At 54.8% G+C, this 22,321-nt stretch overlaps 1 protein-coding gene across 2 annotated transcripts in view; it reads left to right on the forward strand.

Annotated features, from left to right (window-relative positions):
* Window positions 1–22,321, forward strand: part of LOC110498323 (F-box/WD repeat-containing protein 7) — a 59,489-nt gene that overhangs the window by 36,792 nt on the left and 376 nt on the right. For both annotated transcript variants that reach the window (XM_036958444.1, XM_036958445.1), the window contains 2 exons: window positions 10,476–10,647; window positions 18,286–22,321. The exon at window positions 18,286–22,321 is cut by the window's right edge and continues 376 nt beyond it. In XM_036958444.1, coding sequence (XP_036814339.1) covers window positions 10,476–10,647; window positions 18,286–18,388 — 275 coding nt within the window. In that variant the 3' untranslated portion in view covers window positions 18,389–22,321. The remainder of the gene's footprint in view (window positions 1–10,475; window positions 10,648–18,285) is intronic.

Here is a 22,321-nt window from a genome sequence, read left to right on the forward strand (position 1 = left end):
ATCGGTGTGGAAGAACTTGACTGGCCTGCACAGAGCCCTGACCTCAACCCCATCGAACACCTTTGGGATGAATTGGAACACCAACTGCGAGCCTAATCGCCCAACATCAATGCCCGACCTCACTAATGCTCTTGTGGCTGAATGGAGCAAGTCCCCAGAGCAATGTTCCAACATCTAGTGGAAAGCCTTCCCAGAAGAGTGGAGGCTGTTATAGCAGCAATGTTCCTACATCTAGTGGAAAGCCTTCCCAGAAGAGTTGAGGCTGTTATAGCAGCAATGTTCCAACATCTAGTGGAAAGCCTTCCCAGAAGAGTGGAGGCTGTTATAGCAGCAATGTTCCTACATCTAGTGGAAAGCCTTCCCAGAAGAGTGGAGGCTGTTATAGCAGCAATGTTCCATCATCTAGTGGAAAGCCTTCCCAGAAGAGTGGAGGCTGTTATAGCAGCAAAGGGGGGACCAACCCCATATTAATGCCCATGATTTTAGAATGAGATGTTCGACGAGCAGCTGTCCACCTACTGTTGGTCATATAGTGTACACACACTGAAGTATAGACAGGTCAGGGTCTTTGATGGTTGAAGGTCAGGGATTGAGGGTTGAAGGTCTCATTAGTAATAGTGGGAGAAATGTGGGAGGGAGATGAAGGTTGAAGTTCTCATTAGTGGGGGGGGGGGGGGTTGAAGGTCAGGGATTGAGGGTTGAAGGTCTCATTAGTAACAGTGTCTGGGGAGATGGGGGGGGGGGGGGGGGGGGGCTGTTGTCTCCAGGTCAGCTGTTGAATTGGGTCACCACTAGTGCTGTCCCATTCACCCTCACCATAAAGACACAATGGAACATTCCTGTGGGGTGTGTGTGTGTGTGTTGTCTTTATGTGAGGTTCTGAATGGTCTGAGGGGTGTTGTCCGTTTAGTGGTCCATCCGGACCAGGCAGTAGGAACCACCCGGGTCCTCATTAGGACCAGTCAGTAGGAACCACCCGGGTCCTCATTAGGACCAGTCAGTAGGAACCACCCGGGTCTTCATTAGGACCAGTCAGTAGGAACCACCCAGGTCCTCATTAGGACCAGTCAGTAGGAACCACCCGGACCAGGCAGTAGGAACCACCCGGACCAGTCAGTAGGAACCACTCGGACCAGTCAGTAGGAACCACCCGGACCAGTCAGTAGGAACCACCCGAACCAGTCAGTAGGAACCACCCGGACCAGTCAGTAGAAACCACCCAGGTCCCCATTAGGACCAGTCAGTAGGAACCACCCAGGTCCCCATTAGGACCAGTCAGTAGGAACCACCCGGACCAGTCAGTAGGAACCACCCGGACCAGTCAGTAGGAACCACCCGGACCAGTCAGTAGGAACCACCCGGACCAGTCAGTAGGAACCACCCGGACCAGTCAGTAGGAACCACCCAGGTCCCCATTAGGACCAGTCAGTAGGAACCACCCGGGTCCTCATTAGGACCAGTCAGTAGGAACCACCCAGGTCCTCATTAGGAGCAGTCAGTAGGAACCACCCAGGTCCTCATTAGGACCAGTCAGTAGGAACCACCCAGGTCCCCATTAGGACCAGTCAGTAGGAACCACTGGACCAGGCAGTAGGAACCACCCGGACCAGACAGGAGGAACCACCCGGACCAGTCAGTAGGAACCATCCGGGTCCCCATTAGGACCAGGCAGTAGGAACCACCCGGGTCCCCATTAGGACCAGTCAGTAGGAACCACCCGGGTCCTCATTAGGACCAGTCAGTAGGAACCACCCAGGTCCTCATTAGGAGCAGTCAGTAGGAACCACCCAGGTCCTCATTAGGACCAGTCAGTAGGAACCACCCAGGTCCCCATTAGGACCAGTCAGTAGGAACCACTGGACCAGGCAGTAGGAACCACCCAGGTCCTCATTAGGACCAGTCAGTAGGAACCACCCAGGTCCTCATTAGGACCAGTCAGTAGGAACCACCCGGGTCCTCATTAGGACCAGGCAGTAGGAACCACCCGGACCAGGCAGTAGGAACCACCCGAACCAGGCAGTAGGAACCACCCAGGTCCTCATTAGGACCAGTCAGTAGGAACCACCCAGGTCCTCATTAGGACCAGTCAGTAGGAACCACCCAGGTCCTCATTAGGACCAGTCAGTAGGAACCACCCGGGTCCTCATTAGGACCAGTCAGTAGGAACCACCCTGGTCCTCATTAGGACCAGGCAGTAGGAACCACCCGGGCCCTCATTAGGACCAGGCAGTAGGAACCACCCGGACCAGGCAGTAGGAACCACCGGGACCAGGCAGTAGGAACCACCCGGGTCCCCATTAGGACCAGGCAGTAGGATCCACCCGGGTCCCCATTAGGACCAGGCAGTAGGAACCACCCGGGTCCCCATTAGGACCAGGCAGTAGGAACCACCCGGGTCCTCATTAGGACCAGTCAGTAGGAACCACCTAGGTCCTCATTAGGACCAGGCAGTAGGAACCACCCGGGTCCCCATTAGGACCAGGCAGTAGGAACCACCCGGGTCCCCATTAGGACCAGGCAGTAGGAACCACCCGGGTCCTCATCAGGACCAATCAGTAGGAACCACCCAGGTCCTCATTATGACCAGTCAGTAGGAACCACCCAGGTCCTCATTATGACCAGTCAGTAGGAACCACCCAGGTCCTCATTAGGACCAGGCATTAGGAACCACCCGGGTCCTCATTAGGACCAGGCAGTAGGAACCACCCGGACCAGGCAGTAGGAACCACCCGGACCAGTCAGTAGGAACCACCCAGGTCCCCATTAGGACCAGTCAGTAGGAACCACCCAGGTCCTCATTAGGACCAGTCAGTAGGAACCACCCAGGTCCTCATTAGGACCAGTCAGTAGGAACCACCCAGGTCCTCATTAGGACCAGTCAGTAGGAACCACTGGACCAGTCAGTAGGAACCACCCGGACCAGTCAGTAGGAACCACCCGGACCAGTCAGTAGGAACCACCCGGACCAGTCAGTAGGAACCACCCGGACCAGTCAGTAGGAACCACCCAGGTCCCCATTAGGACCAGTCAGTAGGAACCACCCAGGTCCTCATTAGGACCAGTCAGTCGGAACCACCCGGGTCCTCATTAGGACCAGTCAGTAGGAACCACCCAGGTCCTCATTAGGACCAGTCAGTAGGAACCACCCAGGTCCTCATTAGGACCAGTCAGTGGGAACCACCCGGGTCCTCATTAGGACCAGTCAGTAGGAACCACCCAGGTCCTCATTAGGACCAGTCAGTAGGAACCACCCAGGTCCTCATTAGGACCAGTCAGTAGGAACCACCCAGGTCCTCATTAGAACCAGTCAGTAGGAACCACCCAGGTCCTCATTAGGACCAGTCAGTAGGAACCACCCAGGTCCTCATTAGGACCAGTCAGTAGGAACCACCCAGGTCCTCATTAGGACCAGTCAGTAGGAACCACCCAGGTCCTCATTAGGACCAGTCAGTAGGAACCACCCAGGTCCTCATTAGGACCAGTCAGTAGGAACCACCCAGGTCCTCATTAGGACCAGACAGTAGGAACCACCCGGACCAGATAGTAGGAACCACCCGGACCAGACAGTAGGAACCACCCGACCAGTCAGTAGGAACCACCCGGGTCCCCATTAGGACCAGTCAGTAGGAACCAGCCGGGTCATCATTAGGACCAGTCAGTAGGAACCACCCAGGTCCCCATTAGGACCAGTCAATAGGAACCACCCAGGTCCGCATTAGGACCAGTCAGTAACAACCACCCGGGTCCCCATTAGGACCAGTCAGTAGGAACCACCCGGACCAGGCAGTAGGAACCACCCGGACCAGGCAGTAGGAACCACCCGGGTCCTCATTAGGACCAGTCAGTAGGAACCACCCGGGTCCTCATTAGGACCAGGCAGTAGGAACCACCCGGGTCCTCATTAGGACCAGTCAGTAGGAACCATTTTGACCAGGCAGTAGGAACCACCCGGACCAGGCAGTAGGAACCACCCGGACCAGGCAGTAGGAACCACCCGGGTCCTCATTAAGACCAGTCAGTAGGAACCACCCGGGTCCTCATTAGGACCAGTCAGTAGGAACCACCCGGGTCCCCATTAGGACCAGGCAGTAGGAACCACCCGGACCAGGCAGTAGGAACCACCCGGGTCCTCATTAGGACCAGGCAGTAGGAACCACCCGGGTCCTCATTAGGACCAGTCAGTAGGAACCACCCGGGTCCCCATTAGGACCAGGCAGTAGGAACCACCCGGACCAGGCAGTAGGAACCACCCGGACCAGGCAGTAGGAACCACCCAGACCAGGCAGTAGCAACCACCCGGGTCCTCATTAGGACCAGTCAGTAGGAACCACCCAGGTCCTCATTAGGACCTGTCAGTAGGAACCACCCAGGTCCTCATTAGGACCAGTCAGTAGGAACCACCCGGGTCCTCATTAGGACCAGTCAGTAGGAACCACCCGGGTCCTCATTAGGACCAGTCAGTAGGAACCACCCGGGTCCCCATTAGGACCAGGCAGTAGGAACCACCCGGGTCCCCATTAAGACCAGGCAGTAGGAACCACCCGGGTCCCCATTAGGACCAGGCAGTAGGAACCACCCTGGTCCCCATTAGGACCAGGCAGTAGGAACCACCCAGGTCCTCATTAGGACCAGGCAGTAGGAACCACCCGGGTCCCCATTAGGACAAGGCAGTAGGAACCACCCGGGTCCCCATTAGGACCAGTCAGTAGGAACCACCCGGGTCCCCATTAGGACCAGTCAGTAGGAACCACCCGGGTCCTCATTAGGACCAGTCAGTAGGAACCACCCAGGTCCTCATTAGGACCAGACAGTAGGAACCACCTGGACCAGACAGTAGGAACCACCCGGACCAGACAGGAGGAACCACCCGGACCAGTCAGTAGGAACCATCCGGGTCCCCATTAGGACCAGGCAGTAGGAACCACCCGGGTCCCCATTAGGACCAGTCAGTAGGAACCACCCGGGTCCCCATTAGGACCAGTCAGTAGGAACCACCCAGGTCCCCATTAGGACCAGTCAGTAGGAACCACCCAGGTCCCCATTAGGACCAGTCAGTAGGAACCACCCGGTCCCCATTAGGACCAGTCAGTAGGAACCACCCGGGTCCTCATTAGGACCAGGCAGTAGGAACCACCCGGGTCCCCATTAGGACCAGGCAGTAGGAACCACCCGGGTTCTCATTAGGACCAGTCAGTAGGAACCACCCGGACCAGGCAGTAGGAACCACCCGGGTCCTCATTAGGACCAGTCAGTAGGAACCACCCGGGTCCTCATTAGGACCAGGCTGTAGGAACCACCCGGGTCCTCATTAGGACCAGTCAGTAGGAACCACCCGGTTCCCCATTAGGACCAGGCAGTAGGAACCACCCAGGTCCTCATTAGGACCAGTCAGTAGGAACCACCCGGACCAGGCAGTAGGAACCACCCGGACTAGGCAGTAGGAACCACCTGGGTCCTCATTAGGACCAGTCAGTAGGAACCACCCGGGTCCTCATTAGGACCAGGCAGTAGGAACCACCCGGACCAGGCAGTAGGAACCACCCGGACCAGGCAGTAGGAACCACCCGGACCAGGCAGTAGGAACCACCCGGACCAGTCAGTAGGAACCACCCGGACCAGGCAGTAGGAACCACCCGGGTCCTCATTAAGACCAGTCAGTAGGAACCACCCGGGTCCTCATTAGGACCAGTCAGTAGGAACCACCCGGGTCCCCATTAGGACCAGGCAGTAGGAACCACCCGGACCAGGCAGTAGGAACCACCCGGGTCCTCATTAGGACCAGGCAGTAGGAACCACCCGGGTCCTCATTAGGACCAGTCAGTAGGAACCACCCGGGTCCCCATTAGGACCAGGCAGTAGGAACCACCCGGACCAGGCAGTAGGAACCACCCGGACCAGGCAGTAGGAACCACCCAGACCAGGCAGTAGCAACCACCCGGGTCCTCATTAGGACCAGTCAGTAGGAACCACCCGGGTCCTCATTAGGACCAGTCAGTAGGAACCAACCGGGTCCCCATTAGGACCAGGCAGTAGGAACCACCCGGGTCCTCATTAGGACCAGTCAGTAGGAACCACCCGGACCAGGCAGTAGGAACCACCCGGACCAGGCAGTAGGAACCACCCGGGTCCTCATTAGGACCAGTCAGTAGGAACCACCCGGGTCCTCATTAGGACCAGGCAGTAGGAACCACCCGGGTCCTCATTAGGACCAGTCAGTAGGAACCACCCGGGTCCCCATTAGGACCAGGCAGTAGGAACCACCCGGGTCCTCATTAGGACCAGTCAGTAGGAACCACCCGGGTCCCCATTAGGACCAGGCAGTAGGAACCACCCGGACCAGGCAGTAGGAACCACCTGGACCAGGCAGTAGGAACCACCCAGGTCCTCATTAGGACCAGGCAGTAGGAACCACCCGGGTCCCCATTAGGACCAGGCAGTAGGAACCACCCGGGTCCCCATTAGGACCAGGCAGTAGGAACCACCCTGGTCCTCATTAGGACCAGTCAGTAGGAACCACCCGGGTCCCCATTAGGACCAGGCAGTAGGAACCACCCGGGTCCCCATTAGGACCAGTCAGTAGGAACCACCCGGGTCCCCATTAGGACCAGTCAGTAGGAACCACCCGGGTCCTCATTAGGACCAGTCAGTAGGAACCACCCAGGTCCTCATTAGGACCAGACAGTAGGAACCACCTGGACCAGACAGTAGGAACCACCCGGACCTGACAGTAGGAACCACCCGGACCAGTCAGTAGGAACCATCCGGGTCCCCATTAGGACCAGGCAGTAGGAACCACCCGGGTCCCCATTAGGACCAGTCAGTAGGAACCACCCGGGTCCCCATTAGGACCAGTAAGTAGGAACCACCCGGGTCCCCATTAGGACCAGTCAGTAGGAACCACCCAGGTCCCCATTAGGACCAGTCAGTAGGAACCACCCAGGTCCCCATTAGGACCAGTCAGTAGGAACCACCCGGTCCCCATTAGGACCAGTCAGTAGGAACCACCCGGACCAGGCAGTAGGAACCACCCGGACCAGGCAGTAGGAACCACCCGGACCAGGCAGTAGGAACCACCCGGACCAGGCAGTAGGAACCACCCGGACCAGGCAGTAGGAACCACCCGGGTCCTCATTAGGACCAGTCAGTAGGAACCACCCGGGTCCTCATTAGGACCAGGCAGTAGGAACCACCCGGGTCCCCATTAGGACCAGGCAGTAGGAACCACCCGGGTTCTCATTAGGACCAGTCAGTAGGAACCACCCGGACCAGGCAGTAGGAACCACCCGGACCAGGCAGTAGGAACCACCCGGGTCCTCATTAGGACCAGTCAGTAGGAACCACCCGGGTCCTCATTAGGACCAGGCTGTAGGAACCACCCGGGTCCTCATTAGGACCAGTCAGTAGGAACCACCCGGTTCCCCATTAGGACCAGGCAGTAGGAACCACCCAGGTCCTCATTAGGACCAGTCAGTAGGAACCACCCGGACCAGGCAGTAGGAACCACCCGGACCAGGCAGTAGGAACCACCTGGGTCCTCATTAGGACCAGTCAGTAGGAACCACCCGGGTCCTCATTAGGACCAGGCAGTAGGAACCACCCGGGTCCTCCTTAGGACCAGTCAGTAGGAACCACCCGGGTCCCCATTAGGACCAGGCAGTAGGAACCACCCGGACCAGGCAGTAGGAACCACCCGGGTCCTCATTAGGACCAGTCAGTAGGAACCACCCGGGTCCCCATTAGGACCAGGCAGTAGGAACCACCCGGACCAGGCAGTAGGAACCACCCGGACCAGGCAGTAGGAACCACCCGGACCAGGCAGTAGGAACCACCCAGACCAGGCTGTAGGAACCACCCGGGTCCTCATTAGGACCAGTCAGTAGGAACCACCCGGTTCCCCATTAGGACCAGGCAGTAGGAACCACCCAGGTCCTCATTAGGACCAGTCAGTAGGAACCACCCGGACCAGGCAGTAGGAACCACCCGGACCAGGCAGTAGGAACCACCTGGGTCCTCATTAGGACCAGTCAGTAGGAACCACCCGGGTCCTCATTAGGACCAGGCAGTAGGAACCACCCGGGTCCTCCTTAGGACCAGTCAGTAGGAACCACCCGGGTCCCCATTAGGACCAGGCAGTAGGAACCACCCGGACCAGGCAGTAGGAACCACCCGGGTCCTCATTAGGACCAGTCAGTAGGAACCACCCGGGTCCCCATTAGGACCAGGCAGTAGGAACCACCCGGACCAGGCAGTAGGAACCACCCGGACCAGGCAGTAGGAACCACCCGGACCAGGCAGTAGGAACCACCCAGACCAGGCAGTAGGAACCACCCGGTCCTCAGTTGGAACTAACCGGATCCTCATTAGGACCAGGCAGTAGGAACCACCCGGGTCCTCATTAGGACCAGTCAGTAGGAACCACCCGGGTCCCCATTAGGAGCAGGCAGTAGGAACCACCCGGGTCCTCATTAGGACCAGTCAGTAGGAACCACCCGGACCAGGCAGTAGGAACCACCCAGACCAGGCAGTAGGAACCACCCGGGTCCTCATTAGGACCAGTCAGTAGGAACCACCCGGGTCCTCATTAGGACCAGGCAGTAGGAACCACCCGGGTCCTCATTAGGACCAGGCAGTAGGAACCACCCGGACCAGGCAGTAGGAACCACCCGGACCAGGCAGTAGGAACCACCCGGGTCCTCATTAGGACCAGTCAGTAGGAACCACCCGGGTCCTCATTAGTACCAGGCAGTAGGAACCACCCGGGTCCTCATTAGGACCAGTCAGTAGGAACCACCCGGGTCCTCATTAGGACCAGGCAGTAGGAACCACCCGGGTCCTCATTAGGACCAGTCAGTAGGAACCACCCGGGTCCCCATTAGGACCCACCCGGACCAGGCAGTAGGAACCACCCAGGTCCTCATTAGAACCAGTCAGTAGGAACCACCCAGGTCCTCATTAGGACCAGTCAGTAGGAACCACCCGGGTCCTCATTAGGACCAGGCAGTAGGAACCACCCGGACCAGGCAGTAGGAACCACCCGGACCAGGCAGTAGGAACCACCCGGACCAGGCAGTAGGATCCACCCAGGTCCTCATTAGGACCAGTCAGTAGGAACCACCCAGGTCCTCATTAGGACCAGTCAGTAGGAACCACCCAGGTCCTCATTAGGACCAGTCAGTAGGAACCACCCGGGTCCTCATTAGGACCAGTCAGTAGGAACCACCCGGGTCCTCATTAGGACCAGTCAGTAGGAACCACCCGGGTCCTCATTAGAACCAGTCAGTAGGAACCACCCAGGTCCTCATTAGGACCAGTCAGTAGGAACCACCCGGGTCCTCATTAGGACCAGGCAGTAGGAACCACCCGGACCAGGCAGTAGGAACCACCCGGACCAGGCAGTAGGAACCACCCGGACCAGGCAGTAGGATCCACCCAGGTCCTCATTAGGACCAGTCAGTAGGAACCACCCAGGTCCTCATTAGGACCAGTCAGTAGGAACCACCCAGGTCCTCATTAGGACCAGTCAGTAGGAACCACCCGGGTCCTCATTAGGACCAGTCAGTAGGAACCACCCGGGTCCTCATTAGGACCAGTCAGTAGGAACCACCCGGACCAGGCAGTAGGAACCACCCGGGTCCCCATTAGGACCAGGCAGTAGGAACCACCCGGGTCCCCATTAGGACCAGGCAGTAGGAACCACCCGGGTCCCCATTAGGACCAGGCAGTAGGAACCACCCGGACCAGGCAGTAGGAACCACCCAGATCCCCATTGTTTCTTTTTGAAATGGGGTCTGTTTGAATAGACTAAACTGAACAGCGTTGTATGAGTTTAAAAACATGGAATGCTGGGTACATCCTGGGGGCGACTAATTCCATGGATAAAGAAGGTTTGAATCAGACTGGCGCCGTGCCACAATAAAAAATTAAAGTGTGTTTGCATGTTTAATGGCTAAACAAATGAATTTCCTGTCTGTCTGTGCTTGGACTTCAAAACAGTCAACCCAAACTAAGTAGCCTTATTGAAACATGTTCTCAGAACGTTCTTTAATTACCTTCAAATAACCTAGAATTTCCATTCTTAGAACGTTAATAAAAACCTCCCAAGAAAACTTTCAGGGAACCATAGCAAAACGTTCTCAGAACCTCCCTGCAACCCCCCCAAAAAAAGTATGTTCCCAGAACAGGAAACATGTTCACTTCTGTTCTCAGAATGTTTCCGTTTTACCGGTCAGGAAACTTCTGGGTTCGTTCCCAGAACCAATGGGAAACTGAAAATGTACATTCCCACAACTTCTAAGGAACCAAATGTGTTAGCTGGGTCTCCCTCACACTCTCTCCAGTTTCCCTACTATAATTAACTATTTTCCTCTCTCTTTTCCTCTCTCTCTCTCTGTCTTTCTCTCTGTCTGTGTGTCTCTCTCTCTGTGTCTCTCTCTGTCTCTCTGTCTCTCTCTCTCTCTGTGTCTCTCTCTCTTCAGGTCCCCATAAGCACCAGTCAGCGGTAACCTGTCTCCAGTTCTCTCGCTCCCTGGTGGTCTCTTCATCAGATGATGGGACAGTGAAGCTGTGGAGCCTGGCGACGGGGGAGTGGGTCAGAGACCTGGTGGCTCTGCAGAGTGGAGGATCAGGGGGAGTGGTGTGGAGGATCAGGTAATGAAATGAGACCCACAGGGGAGTGGATCAGAGACCTGGTGGCTCTGCAGAGTGGAGGATCAGGGGGAGTGGTGTGGAGGATCAGGTAATGAAATGAGACCCACAGGGGAGTGGATCAGAGACCTGGTGGCTCTGCAGAATGGAGGATCAGGGGGAGTGGTGTGGAGGATCAGGTAATGAAATGAGACCCACAGGGGAGTGGATCAGAGACCTGGTGGCTCTGCAGAATGGAGGATCAGGGGGAGTGGTGTGGAGGATCAGGTAAATGACTAGGAGACACACACACTCCACACACACTAACCCTCTCTCTCTCTCCAGAGCATCTAATTCCAGACTGGTAACACTCCTCTCTCTCTCCTCTCTCCAAGGCATCTAACACCAGACTGGTAACCCTCCTCTCTCTCTCCTCTCTCCAGGGCATCTAACACCAGACTGGTAACCCTCCTCTCTCTCTCCTCTCTCCAGGGCATCTATCACCAGACTGGTAACCCTCCTCTCTCTCTCCTCTCTCCAGGGCATCTAACACCAGACTGGTAACCCTCCTCTCTCTCTCCTCTCTCCAGGGCATCTAACACCAGACTGGTAACCCTCCTCTCTCTCTCCTCTCTCCAGGGCATCTAACACCAGACTGGTAACCCTCCTCTCTCTCTCCTCTCTCCAGGGCATCTATCACCAGACTGGTAACCCTCCTCTCTCCTCTCTCCAGGGCATCTAACACCAGACTGGTAACCCTCCTCTCTCTCTCCTCTCTCCAGGGCATCTAACACCAGACTGGTAACCCTCCTCTCTCTCTCCTCTCTCCAGGGCATCTAACACCAGACTGGTAACCCTCCTCTCTCCAGGGCATCTAACACGAGACTGGTAACCCTCCTCTCTCCAGGGCATCTAACACCAGACTGGTAACCCTCCTCTCTCTCCTCTCTCCAGGGCATCTAACACCAGACTGGTAACCCTCCTCTCTCTCCTCTCTCTCCAGGGCATCTAACACCAGACTGGTAACCCTCCTCTCTCTCTCCAGGGCATCTAACACCAGACTGGTAACCCTCCTCTCTCTCCTCTCTCTCCAGGGCATCTAACACCAGACTGGTAACCCTCCTCTCTCTCCTCTCTCTCCAGGGCATCTAACACCAGACTGGTAACCCTCCTCTCTCCTCTCTCCAGAGCATCTAACACCAGACTGGTAACCCTCCTCTCTCCTCTCTCCAGGGCATCTAACACCAGACTGGTAACCCTCCTCTCTCTCTCTCTCCAGGGCATCTAACACCAGACTGGTAACCCTCCTCTCTCCTCTCTCCAGAGCATCTAACACCAGACTGGTAACCCTCCTCTCTCTCCTCTCTCCAGGGCATCTAACACCAGACTGGTAACCCTCCTCTCTCTCCTCTCTCCAGAGCATCTAACACCAGACTGGTAACCCTCCTCTCTCTCCTCTCTCCAGGGCATCTAACACCAGACTGGTAACCCTCCTCTCTCTCCTCTCTCCAGAGCATCTAACACCAGACTGGTAACCCTCCTCTCTCTCTCCAGGGCATCTAACACCAGACTGGTAACCCTCCTCTCTCCTCTCTCCAGGGCATCTAACACCAGACTGGTAACCCTCCTCTCTCCAGGGCATCTAACACCAGACTGGTAACCCTCCTCTCTCCTCTCTCCAGGGCATCTAACACCAGACTGGTAACCCTCCTCTCTCTCTCCAGGGCATCTAACACCAGACTGGTAACCCTCCTCTCTCCTCTCTCCAGGGCATCTAACACCAGACTGGTAACCCTCCTCTCCTCTCTCTCCAGGGCATCTAACACCAGACTGGTAACCCTCCTCTCTCCTCTCTCCAGGGCATCTAACACCAGACTGGTAACCCTCCTCTCTCTCTCCTCTCTCCAGGGCATCTAACACCAGACTGGTAACCCTCCTCTCTCTCTCCTCTCTCCAGGGCATCTAACACCAGACTGGTAACCCTCCTCTCTCTCTCCAGTGCATCTAACACCAGACTGGTAACCCTCCTCTCTCTCCTCTCTCTCCAGGGCATCTAACACCAGACTGGTAACCCTCCTCTCTCTCCTCTCTCTCCAGGGCATCTAACACCAGACTGGTAACCCTCCTCTCTCTCCTCTCTCTCCAGGGCATCTAACACCAGACTGGTAACCCTCCTCTCTCTCCTCTCTCTCCAGGGCATCTAACACCAGACTGGTAACCCTCCTCTCTCTCCTCTCTCTCCAGGGCATCTAACACCAGACTGGTAACCCTCTCCTCTCTCCAGGGTATCTAACACCAGACTGGTAACCCTCCTCTCTCTCCTCTCTCCAGGGCATCTAACACCAGACTGGTAACCCTCCTCTCTCTCCTCTCTCCAGGGCATCTAACACCAGACTGGTAACCCTCCTCTCTCTCCTCTCTCCAGGGCATCTAACACCAAACTGGTAACCCTCCTCTCTCTCTCTCCAGGGCATCTAACACCAGACTGGTAACCCTCCTCTCTCCAGGGCATCTAACACCAGACTGGTAACCCTCCTCTCTCCTCTCTCCAGGGCATCTAACACCAGACTGGTAACCCTCCTCTCTCCAGGGCATCTAACACCAGACTGGTAACCCTCCTCTCTCTCTCCTCTCTCCAGGGCATCTAACACCAGACTGGTAACCCTCCTCTCTCTCCTCTCTCCAGGGCATCTAACACCAGACTGGTAACCCTCCTCTCTCTCTCCTCTCTCCAGGGCATCTAACACCAGACTGGTAACCCTCCTCTCTCTCCTCTCTCCAGGGCATCTAACACCAGACTGGTAACCCTCCTCTCTCTCTCCTCTCTCCAGGGCATCTAACACCAGACTGGTAACCCTCCTCTCTCTCTCCAGGGCATCTAACACCAGACTGGTAACCCTCCTCTCTCTCCTCTCTCTCCAGGGCATCTAACACCAGACTGGTAACCCTCCTCTCTCTCCTCTCTCTCCAGGGCATCTAACACCAGACTGGTAACCCTCCTCTCTCTCCTCTCTCTCCAGGGCATCTAACACCAGACTGGTAACCCTCCTCTCTCTCCTCTCTCTCCAGGGCATCTAACACCAGACTGGTAACCCTCCTCTCTCTCCTCTCTCTCCAGGGCATCTAACACCAGACTGGTAACCCTCTCCTCTCTCCAGGGTATCTAAAACCAGACTGGTAACCCTCCTCTCTCTCCTCTCTCCAGGGCATCTAACACCAGACTGGTAACCCTCCTCTCTCTCCTCTCTCCAGGGCATCTAACACCAGACTGGTAACCCTCCTCTCTCTCCTCTCTCCAGGGCATCTAACACCAAACTGGTAACCCTCCTCTCTCTCTCTCCAGGGCATCTAACACCAGACTGGTAACCCTCCTCTCTCCAGGGCATCTAACACCAGACTGGTAACCCTCCTCTCTCCTCTCTCCAGGGCATCTAACACCAGACTGGTAACCCTCCTCTCTCCAGGGCATCTAACACCAGACTGGTAACCCTCCTCTCTCCTCTCTCCAGGGCATCTAACACCAGACTGGTAACTCTCTCTCCTCTCTCAAGAGCATCTAACACCAGACTGGTAACTCTCTCTCCTCTCTCCAGGGCATCTAACACCAGACTGGTAACCCTCCTCTCTCTCTCCTCTCTCCAGGGAATCTAACACCAGACTGGTAACCCTCCTCTCTCTCTCCTCTCTCCAGGGCATCTAACACCAGACTGGTAACCCTCCTCTCTCTCCTCTCTCCAGGGCATCTAACACCAGACTGGTAACCCTCCTCTCTCTCCTCTCTCTCCAGGGCATCTAACACCAGACTGGTAACCCTCCTCTCTCTCCTCTCTCTCCAGGGCATCTAACACCAGACTGGTAACCCTCCTCTCTCCTCTCTCCAGAGCATCTAACACCAGACTGGTAACCCTCCTCTCTCCTCTCTCCAGGGCATCTAACACCAGACTGGTAACCCTCCTCTCTCTCTCTCTCCAGGGCATCTAACACCAGACTGGTAACCCTCCTCTCTCCAGAGCATCTAACACCAGACTGGTAACCCTCCTCTCTCTCCTCTCTCCAGGGCATCTAACACCAGACTGGTAACCCTCCTCTCTCTCCTCTCTCCAGAGCATCTAACACCAGACTGGTAACCCTCCTCTCTCTCCTCTCTCCAGGGCATCTAACACCAGACTGGTAACCCTCCTCTCTCTCCTCTCTCCAGAGCATCTAACACCAGACTGGTAACCCTCCTCTCTCTCTCCAGGGCATCTAACACCAGACTGGTAACCCTCCTCTCTCCTCTCTCCAGGGCATCTAACACCAGACTGGTAACCCTCCTCTCTCCAGGGCATCTAACACCAGACTGGTAACCCTCCTCTCTCCTCTCTCCAGGGCATCTAACACCAGACTGGTAACCCTCCTCTCTCTCTCCAGGGCATCTAACACCAGACTGGTAACCCTCCTCTCTCCTCTCTCCAGGGCATCTAACACCAGACTGGTAACCCTCCTCTCCTCTCTCTCCAGGGCATCTAACACCAGACTGGTAACCCTCCTCTCTCCTCTCTCCAGGGCATCTAACACCAGACTGGTAACCCTCCTCTCTCTCTCCTCTCTCCAGGGCATCTAACACCAGACTGGTAACCCTCCTCTCTCTCTCCTCTCTCCAGGGCATCTAACACCAGACTGGTAACCCTCCTCTCTCTCTCCAGTGCATCTAACACCAGACTGGTAACCCTCCTCTCTCTCCTCTCTCTCCAGGGCATCTAACACCAGACTGGTAACCCTCCTCTCTCTCCTCTCTCTCCAGGGCATCTAACACCAGACTGGTAACCCTCCTCTCTCTCCTCTCTCTCCAGGGCATCTAACACCAGACTGGTAACCCTCCTCTCTCTCCTCTCTCTCCAGGGCATCTAACACCAGACTGGTAACCCTCTCCTCTCTCCAGGGTATCTAACACCAGACTGGTAACCCTCCTCTCTCTCCTCTCTCCAGGGCATCTAACACCAGACTGGTAACCCTCCTCTCTCTCCTCTCTCCAGGGCATCTAACACCAGACTGGTAACCCTCCTCTCTCTCCTCTCTCCAGGGCATCTAACACCAAACTGGTAACCCTCCTCTCTCTCTCTCCAGGGCATCTAACACCAGACTGGTAACCCTCCTCTCTCCAGGGCATCTAACACCAGACTGGTAACCCTCCTCTCTCCTCTCTCCAGGGCATCTAACACCAGACTGGTAACCCTCCTCTCTCCAGGGCATCTAACACCAGACTGGTAACCCTCCTCTCTCCTCTCTCCAGGGCATCTAACACCAGACTGGTAACTCTCTCTCCTCTCTCAAGAGCATCTAACACCAGACTGGTAACTCTCTCTCCTCTCTCCAGGGCATCTAACACCAGACTGGTAACCCTCCTCTCTCTCTCCTCTCTCCAGGGCATCTAACACCAGACTGGTAACCCTCCTCTCTCTCCTCTCTCCAGGGCATCTAACACCAGACTGGTAACCCTCCTCTCTCTCTCCTCTCTCCAGGGCATCTAACACCAGACTGGTAACCCTCCTCTCTCTCTCCTTTCTCCAGGGCATCTAACACCAGACTGGTAACCCTCCTCTCTCTCTCCAGGGCATCTAACACCAGACTGGTAACCCTCCTCTCTCTCCTCTCTCTCCAGGGCATCTAACACCAGACTGGTAACCCTCCTCTCTCTCCTCTCTCTCCAGGGCATCTAACACCAGACTGGTAACCCTCCTCTCTCTCCTCTCTCTCCAGGGCATCTAACACCAGACTGGTAACCCTCCTCTCTCTCCTCTCTCTCCAGGGCATCTAACACCAGACTGGTAACCCTCCTCTCTCTCCTCTCTCTCCAGGGCATCTAACACCAGACTGGTAACCCTCCTCTCTCTCTCCTCTCTCCAGGGCATCTAACACCAGACTGGTAACCCTCCTCTCTCTCCTCTCTCCAGGGCATCTAACACCAGACTGGTAACCCTCCTCTCTCTCTCCTCTCTCCAGGGCATCTAAGACCAGACTGGTAACCCTCCTCTCTCTCCTCTCTCCAGGGCATCTAACACCAGACTGGTAACCCTCCTCTCTCTCTCCTCTCTCCAGGGCATCTAACACCAGACTGGTAACCCTCCTCTCTCTCTCCTCTCTCCAGGGCATCTAACACCAGACTGGTAACCCTCCTCTCTCTCTCCTCTCTCCAGGGCATCTAACACCAGACTGGTAACCCTCCTCTCTCTCTCCAGTGCATCTAACACCAGACTGGTAACCCTCCTCTCTCTCCTCTCTCTCCAGGGCATCTAACACCAGACTGGTAACCCTCCTCTCTCTCCTCTCTCTCCAGGGCATCTAACACCAGACTGGTAACCCTCCTCTCTCTCCTCTCTCTCCAGGGCATCTAACACCAGACTGGTAACCCTCCTCTCTCTCCTCTCTCTCCAGGGCATCTAACACCAGACTGGTAACCCTCTCCTCTCTCCAGGGTATCTAACACCAGACTGGTAACCCTCCTCTCTCTCCTCTCTCCAGGGCATCTAACACCAGACTGGTAACCCTCCTCTCTCTCCTCTCTCCAGGGCATCTAACACCAGACTGGTAACCCTCCTCTCTCTCCTCTCTCCAGGGCATCTAACACCAAACTGGTAACCCTCCTCTCTCTCTCTCCAGGGCATCTAACACCAGACTGGTAACCCTCCTCTCTCCAGGGCATCTAACACCAGACTGGTAACCCTCCTCTCTCCTCTCTCCAGGGCATCTAACACCAAACTGGTAACCCTCCTCTCTCCAGGGCATCTAACACCAGACTGGTAACCCTCCTCTCTCCTCTCTCCAGGGCATCTAACACCAGACTGGTAACTCTCTCTCCTCTCTCAAGAGCATCTAACACCAGACTGGTAACTCTCTCTCCTCTCTCCAGGGCATCTAACACCAGACTGGTAACCCTCCTCTCTCTCTCCTCTCTCCAGGGCATCTAACACCAGACTGGTAACCCTCCTCTCTCTCCTCTCTCCAGGGCATCTAACACCAGACTGGTAACCCTCCTCTCTCTCTCCTCTCTCCAGGGCATCTAACACCAGACTGGTAACCCTCCTCTCTCTCTCCTCTCTCCAGGGCATCTAACACCAGACTGGTAACCCTCCTCTCTCTCTCCAGGGCATCTAACACCAGACTGGTAACCCTCCTCTCTCTCCTCTCTCTCCAGGGCATCTAACACCAGACTGGTAACCCTCCTCTCTCTCCTCTCTCTCCAGGGCATCTAACACCAGACTGGTAACCCTCCTCTCTCTCCTCTCTCTCCAGGGCATCTAACACCAGACTGGTAACCCTCCTCTCTCTCCTCTCTCTCCAGGGCATCTAACACCAGACTGGTAACCCTCCTCTCTCTCCTCTCTCTCCAGGGCATCTAACACCAGACTGGTAACCCTCCTCTCTCTCTCCTCTCTCCAGGGCATCTAACACCAGACTGGTAACCCTCCTCTCTCTCCTCTCTCCAGGGCATCTAACACCAGACTGGTAACCCTCCTCTCTCTCTCCTCTCTCCAGGGCATCTAACACCAGACTGGTAACCCTCCTCTCTCTCCTCTCTCCAGGGCATCTAACACCAGACTGGTAACCCTCCTCTCTCTCTCCTCTCTCCAGGGCATCTAACACCAGACTGGTAACCCTCCTCTCTCTCTCTCCTCTCTCCAGGGCATCTAACACCAGACTGGTAGCAGCCGTTGGCAGCAGGAACGGAACAGAGGAGACTAAACTCGTGGTGCTGGATTTTGACCTCACTGACAACCACAAGTGATGTCATCAAAGAGGCGACGTGCTTTCATCAGGAGAGGATGTCATTGGATAAGGATGCGAGATAACCAAAGAGGGACCCAATATCCTCATAGGTGGAAGGGGAACTTGTAATGAAGATGAAAGGGGTGAAGAGAAGGTGTCGTTTGACAGAGGACTATGTCAGAATCCTCCCATGGAAGGACTGAGTGCCATTTTAATAGGAGACACCAATACACCACAAACCAGGAGACGACTCAGAACTGTCCCCCATTTCCTCACCACGTCCCTGCGGAACCAAACTCTCATATTTTCCTGCTGACCATTAAACACTGCTGGACACTGGTATGGTGAAGAGAGAGTACGAAGACCAACTTGAAATCTTCTGCGACCGGAGGAATCCATGAGAGGTCTCACTAAGGTCATGCTGACCGACCGGCCAAAGGTCAAACTGAGTGTAGTTACTGTAACTACCCAGACTACTGCTGGATGTATAGACTGTTACTGTAACTACCCAGACTACTGCTGGATGTATAGACTGTTACTGTAACTACCCAGACTACTGCTGGATGTATAGACTGTTACTGTAACCACCCAGACTACTGCTGGATGTATAGACTGTTACTGTAACTACCCAGACTACTGCTGGATGTATAGACTGTTACTGTAACTACCCAGACTACTGCTGGATGTATAGTTACTGTAACTACCCAGACTACTGCTGGATGTATAGTTACTGTAACTACCCAGACTACTGCTGGATGTATAGTTACTGTAACCACCCAGACTACTGCTGGATGTATAGTTACTGTAACCACCCAGACTACTGCTGGATGTATAGTTACTGTAACTACCCAGACTACTGCTGGATGTATAGTAACTGTAACCACCCAGACTACTGCTGGATGTATAGTTACTGTAACCACCCAGACTACTGCTGGATGTATAGACTGTTACTGTAACTACCCAGACTACTGCTGGATGTATAGTTACTGTAACCACCCAGACTACTGCTGGATGTATAGTTACTGTAACCACCCAGACTACTGCTGGATGTATAGACTGTTACTGTAACCACCCAGACTACTGCTGGATGTATAGACTGTTACTGTAACCACCCAGACTACTGCTGGATGTGTAGTTACTGTAACCACCCAGACTACTGCTGGATGTATAGACTGTTACTGTAACCACCCAGACTACTGCTGGATGTATAGACTGTTACTGTAACCACCCAGACTACTGCTGGATGTATAGTTACTGTAACCACCCAGACTACTGCTGGATGTATAGTTACTGTAACCACCCAGACTACTGCTGGATGTATAGTTACTGTAACCACCCAGACTACTGCTGGATGTATAGACTGTTACTGTAACCACCCAGACTACTGCTGGATGTGTAGTTACTGTAACCACCCAGACTACTGCTGGATGTATAGACTGTTACTGTAACCACCCAGACTACTGCTAGATGTATAGTTACTGTAACCACCCAGACTACTGCTAGATGTATAGACTGTTACTGTAACCACCCAGACTACTGCTAGATGTATAGACTGTTACTGTAACCACCCAGACTACTGCTGGATGTATAGTTACTGTAACCACCCAGACTACTGCTGGATGTATAGTTACTGTTACCACCCAGACTACTGCTGGATGTATAGTTACTGTAACCACCCAGACTACTGCTGGATGTGTAGTTACTGTAACCACCCAGACTACTGCTGGATGTATAGTTACTGTAACCACCCAGACTACTGCTGGATGTGTAGTTACTGTAACCACCCAGACTACTGCTGGATGTATAGTTACTGTAACTACCCAGACTACTGCTGGATGTATAGTAACTGTAACCACCCAGACTACTGCTGGATGTATAGTTACTGTAACCACCCAGACTACTGCTGGATGTATAGTAACTCTAACCACCCAGACTACTGCTGGATGTATAGTAACTGTAACCACCCAGACTACTGCTGGATGTATAGTTACTGTAACCACCCAGACTACTGCTGGATGTATAGTTACTGTAACCACCCAGACTACTGCTGGATGTATAGTTACTGTAACCACCCAGACTACTGCTGGATGTATAGTTACTGTAACCACCCAGACTATTGCTGGATGTATAGTTACTGTAACTACCCAGACTACTGCTGGATGTATAGTTACTGTAACTACCCAGACTACTGCTGGATGTATAGACTGTTACTGTAACCACCCAGACTACTGCTGGATGTATAGACTGTTACTGTAACTACCCAGACTACTGCTGGATGTATAGACTGTTACTGTAACTACCCAGACTACTGCTGGATGTATAGTTCCTGAACCACCCAGACTACTGCAGGATGTATAGTTCCTGAACCACCCAGACTACTGCTGGATGTATAGACTGTTACTGTAACCACCCAGACTACTGCTGGATGTATAGTTACTGTAACCACCCAGACTACTGCTGGATGTATAGTTACTGTAACCACCCAGACTACTGCTGGATGTGTAGTTACTGTAACCACCCAGGCTACTGCTGGATGTATAGTTACTGTAACCACCCAGACTACTGCAGGATGTATAGTTACTGTAACTACCCAGACTACTGCTGGATGTATAGTTACTGTAACCACCCAGACTACTGCTGGATGTATAGTTACTGTAACTACCCAGACTACTGCTGGATGTATAGTTACTGTAACCACCCAGACTACTGCTGGATGTGTAGTTACTGTAACCACCCAGACTACTGCTGGATGTATAGACTGTTACTGTAACTACCCAGACTACTGCTGGATGTATAGACTGTTACTGTAACCACCCAGACTACTGCTGGATGTGTAGTTACTGTAACCACCCAGACTACTGCTGGATGTATAGTTACTGTAACCACCCAGACTACTGCAGGATGTATAGTTCCTGAACCACCCAGACTACTGCTGGATGTATAGTTACTGTAACCACCCAGACTACTGCAGGATGTATAGTTCCTGAACCACCCAGACTACTGCAGGATGTATAGTTCCTGAACCACCCAGACTACTGCAGGATGTATAGTTCCTGAACCACCCAGACTACTGCAGGATGTATAGTTCCTGAACCACCCAGACTACTGCAGGATGTGTAGAATGTGTATGAGGCCCAATATAGTGCACTACTTTATATCAGACCCCTCTGGGTCCGTACCCTGACTGCCCCTCTGGGCCCGTACCCTGACTGCCCCTCTGGGCCCGTACCCTGACTGCCCCTCTGGGCCCGTACCCTGACTGCCCCTCTGGGCCCGTACCCTGACTGCCCCTCTGGGCCCGTACCCTGACTGCCCCTCTGGGCGCGTACCCTGACTGCCCCTCTGGGCGCGTACCTGGACTGCCCCTCTGGGCGCGTACCCGGACTGCCCCTCTGGGCCCGTACCCGGACTGCCCCTCTGGGCCCGTACCCGGACTGCCCCTCTGGGCCCGTACCCTGACTGCCCCTCTGGGCCCGTACCCTGACTATCGCTCCGTGCCCGTACCCTGACTACCCCTCTGGGCCCGTACCCTGACTACCCCTCTGGGCCCGTACCCTGACTACCCCTCTGGGCCTGTACCCCGACTACCCCTCCTGTTCCGTACCCCGGCTTCCCCTCCTGTTCCGTACCCCGACTACCCCTCCTCCTCCGTACCCCGACTACCCCTCCTGGTCCGTACCCCGACTACCCCTCTTGTTCTCGTACCCCGACGACCCCTCCTGTTCCGTACCCCGACTACCCCTCTGGGCCCGTACCCTGACTACCCCTCCTGTTCCGTACCCTGACGACCCCTCCTGTTCTCGTACCCCAACTACCCCTCTGGGCCCGTACCCTAACTACCCTTATGGGGCTTGGTCAGAAGTATTGCACTATATAGGGTTTAGGATGCCATTTCGGATCCAGCCTCTCTAGCCAGTCTGACTGTCAGCTGGATTCATATACAGGACAGTGC

The sequence above is a fragment of the Oncorhynchus mykiss genome, chromosome 21, assembly GCF_013265735.2.
Source record: "Oncorhynchus mykiss isolate Arlee chromosome 21, USDA_OmykA_1.1, whole genome shotgun sequence".
NCBI classification, from domain to species: Eukaryota; Metazoa; Chordata; class Actinopteri; order Salmoniformes; family Salmonidae; genus Oncorhynchus; species Oncorhynchus mykiss.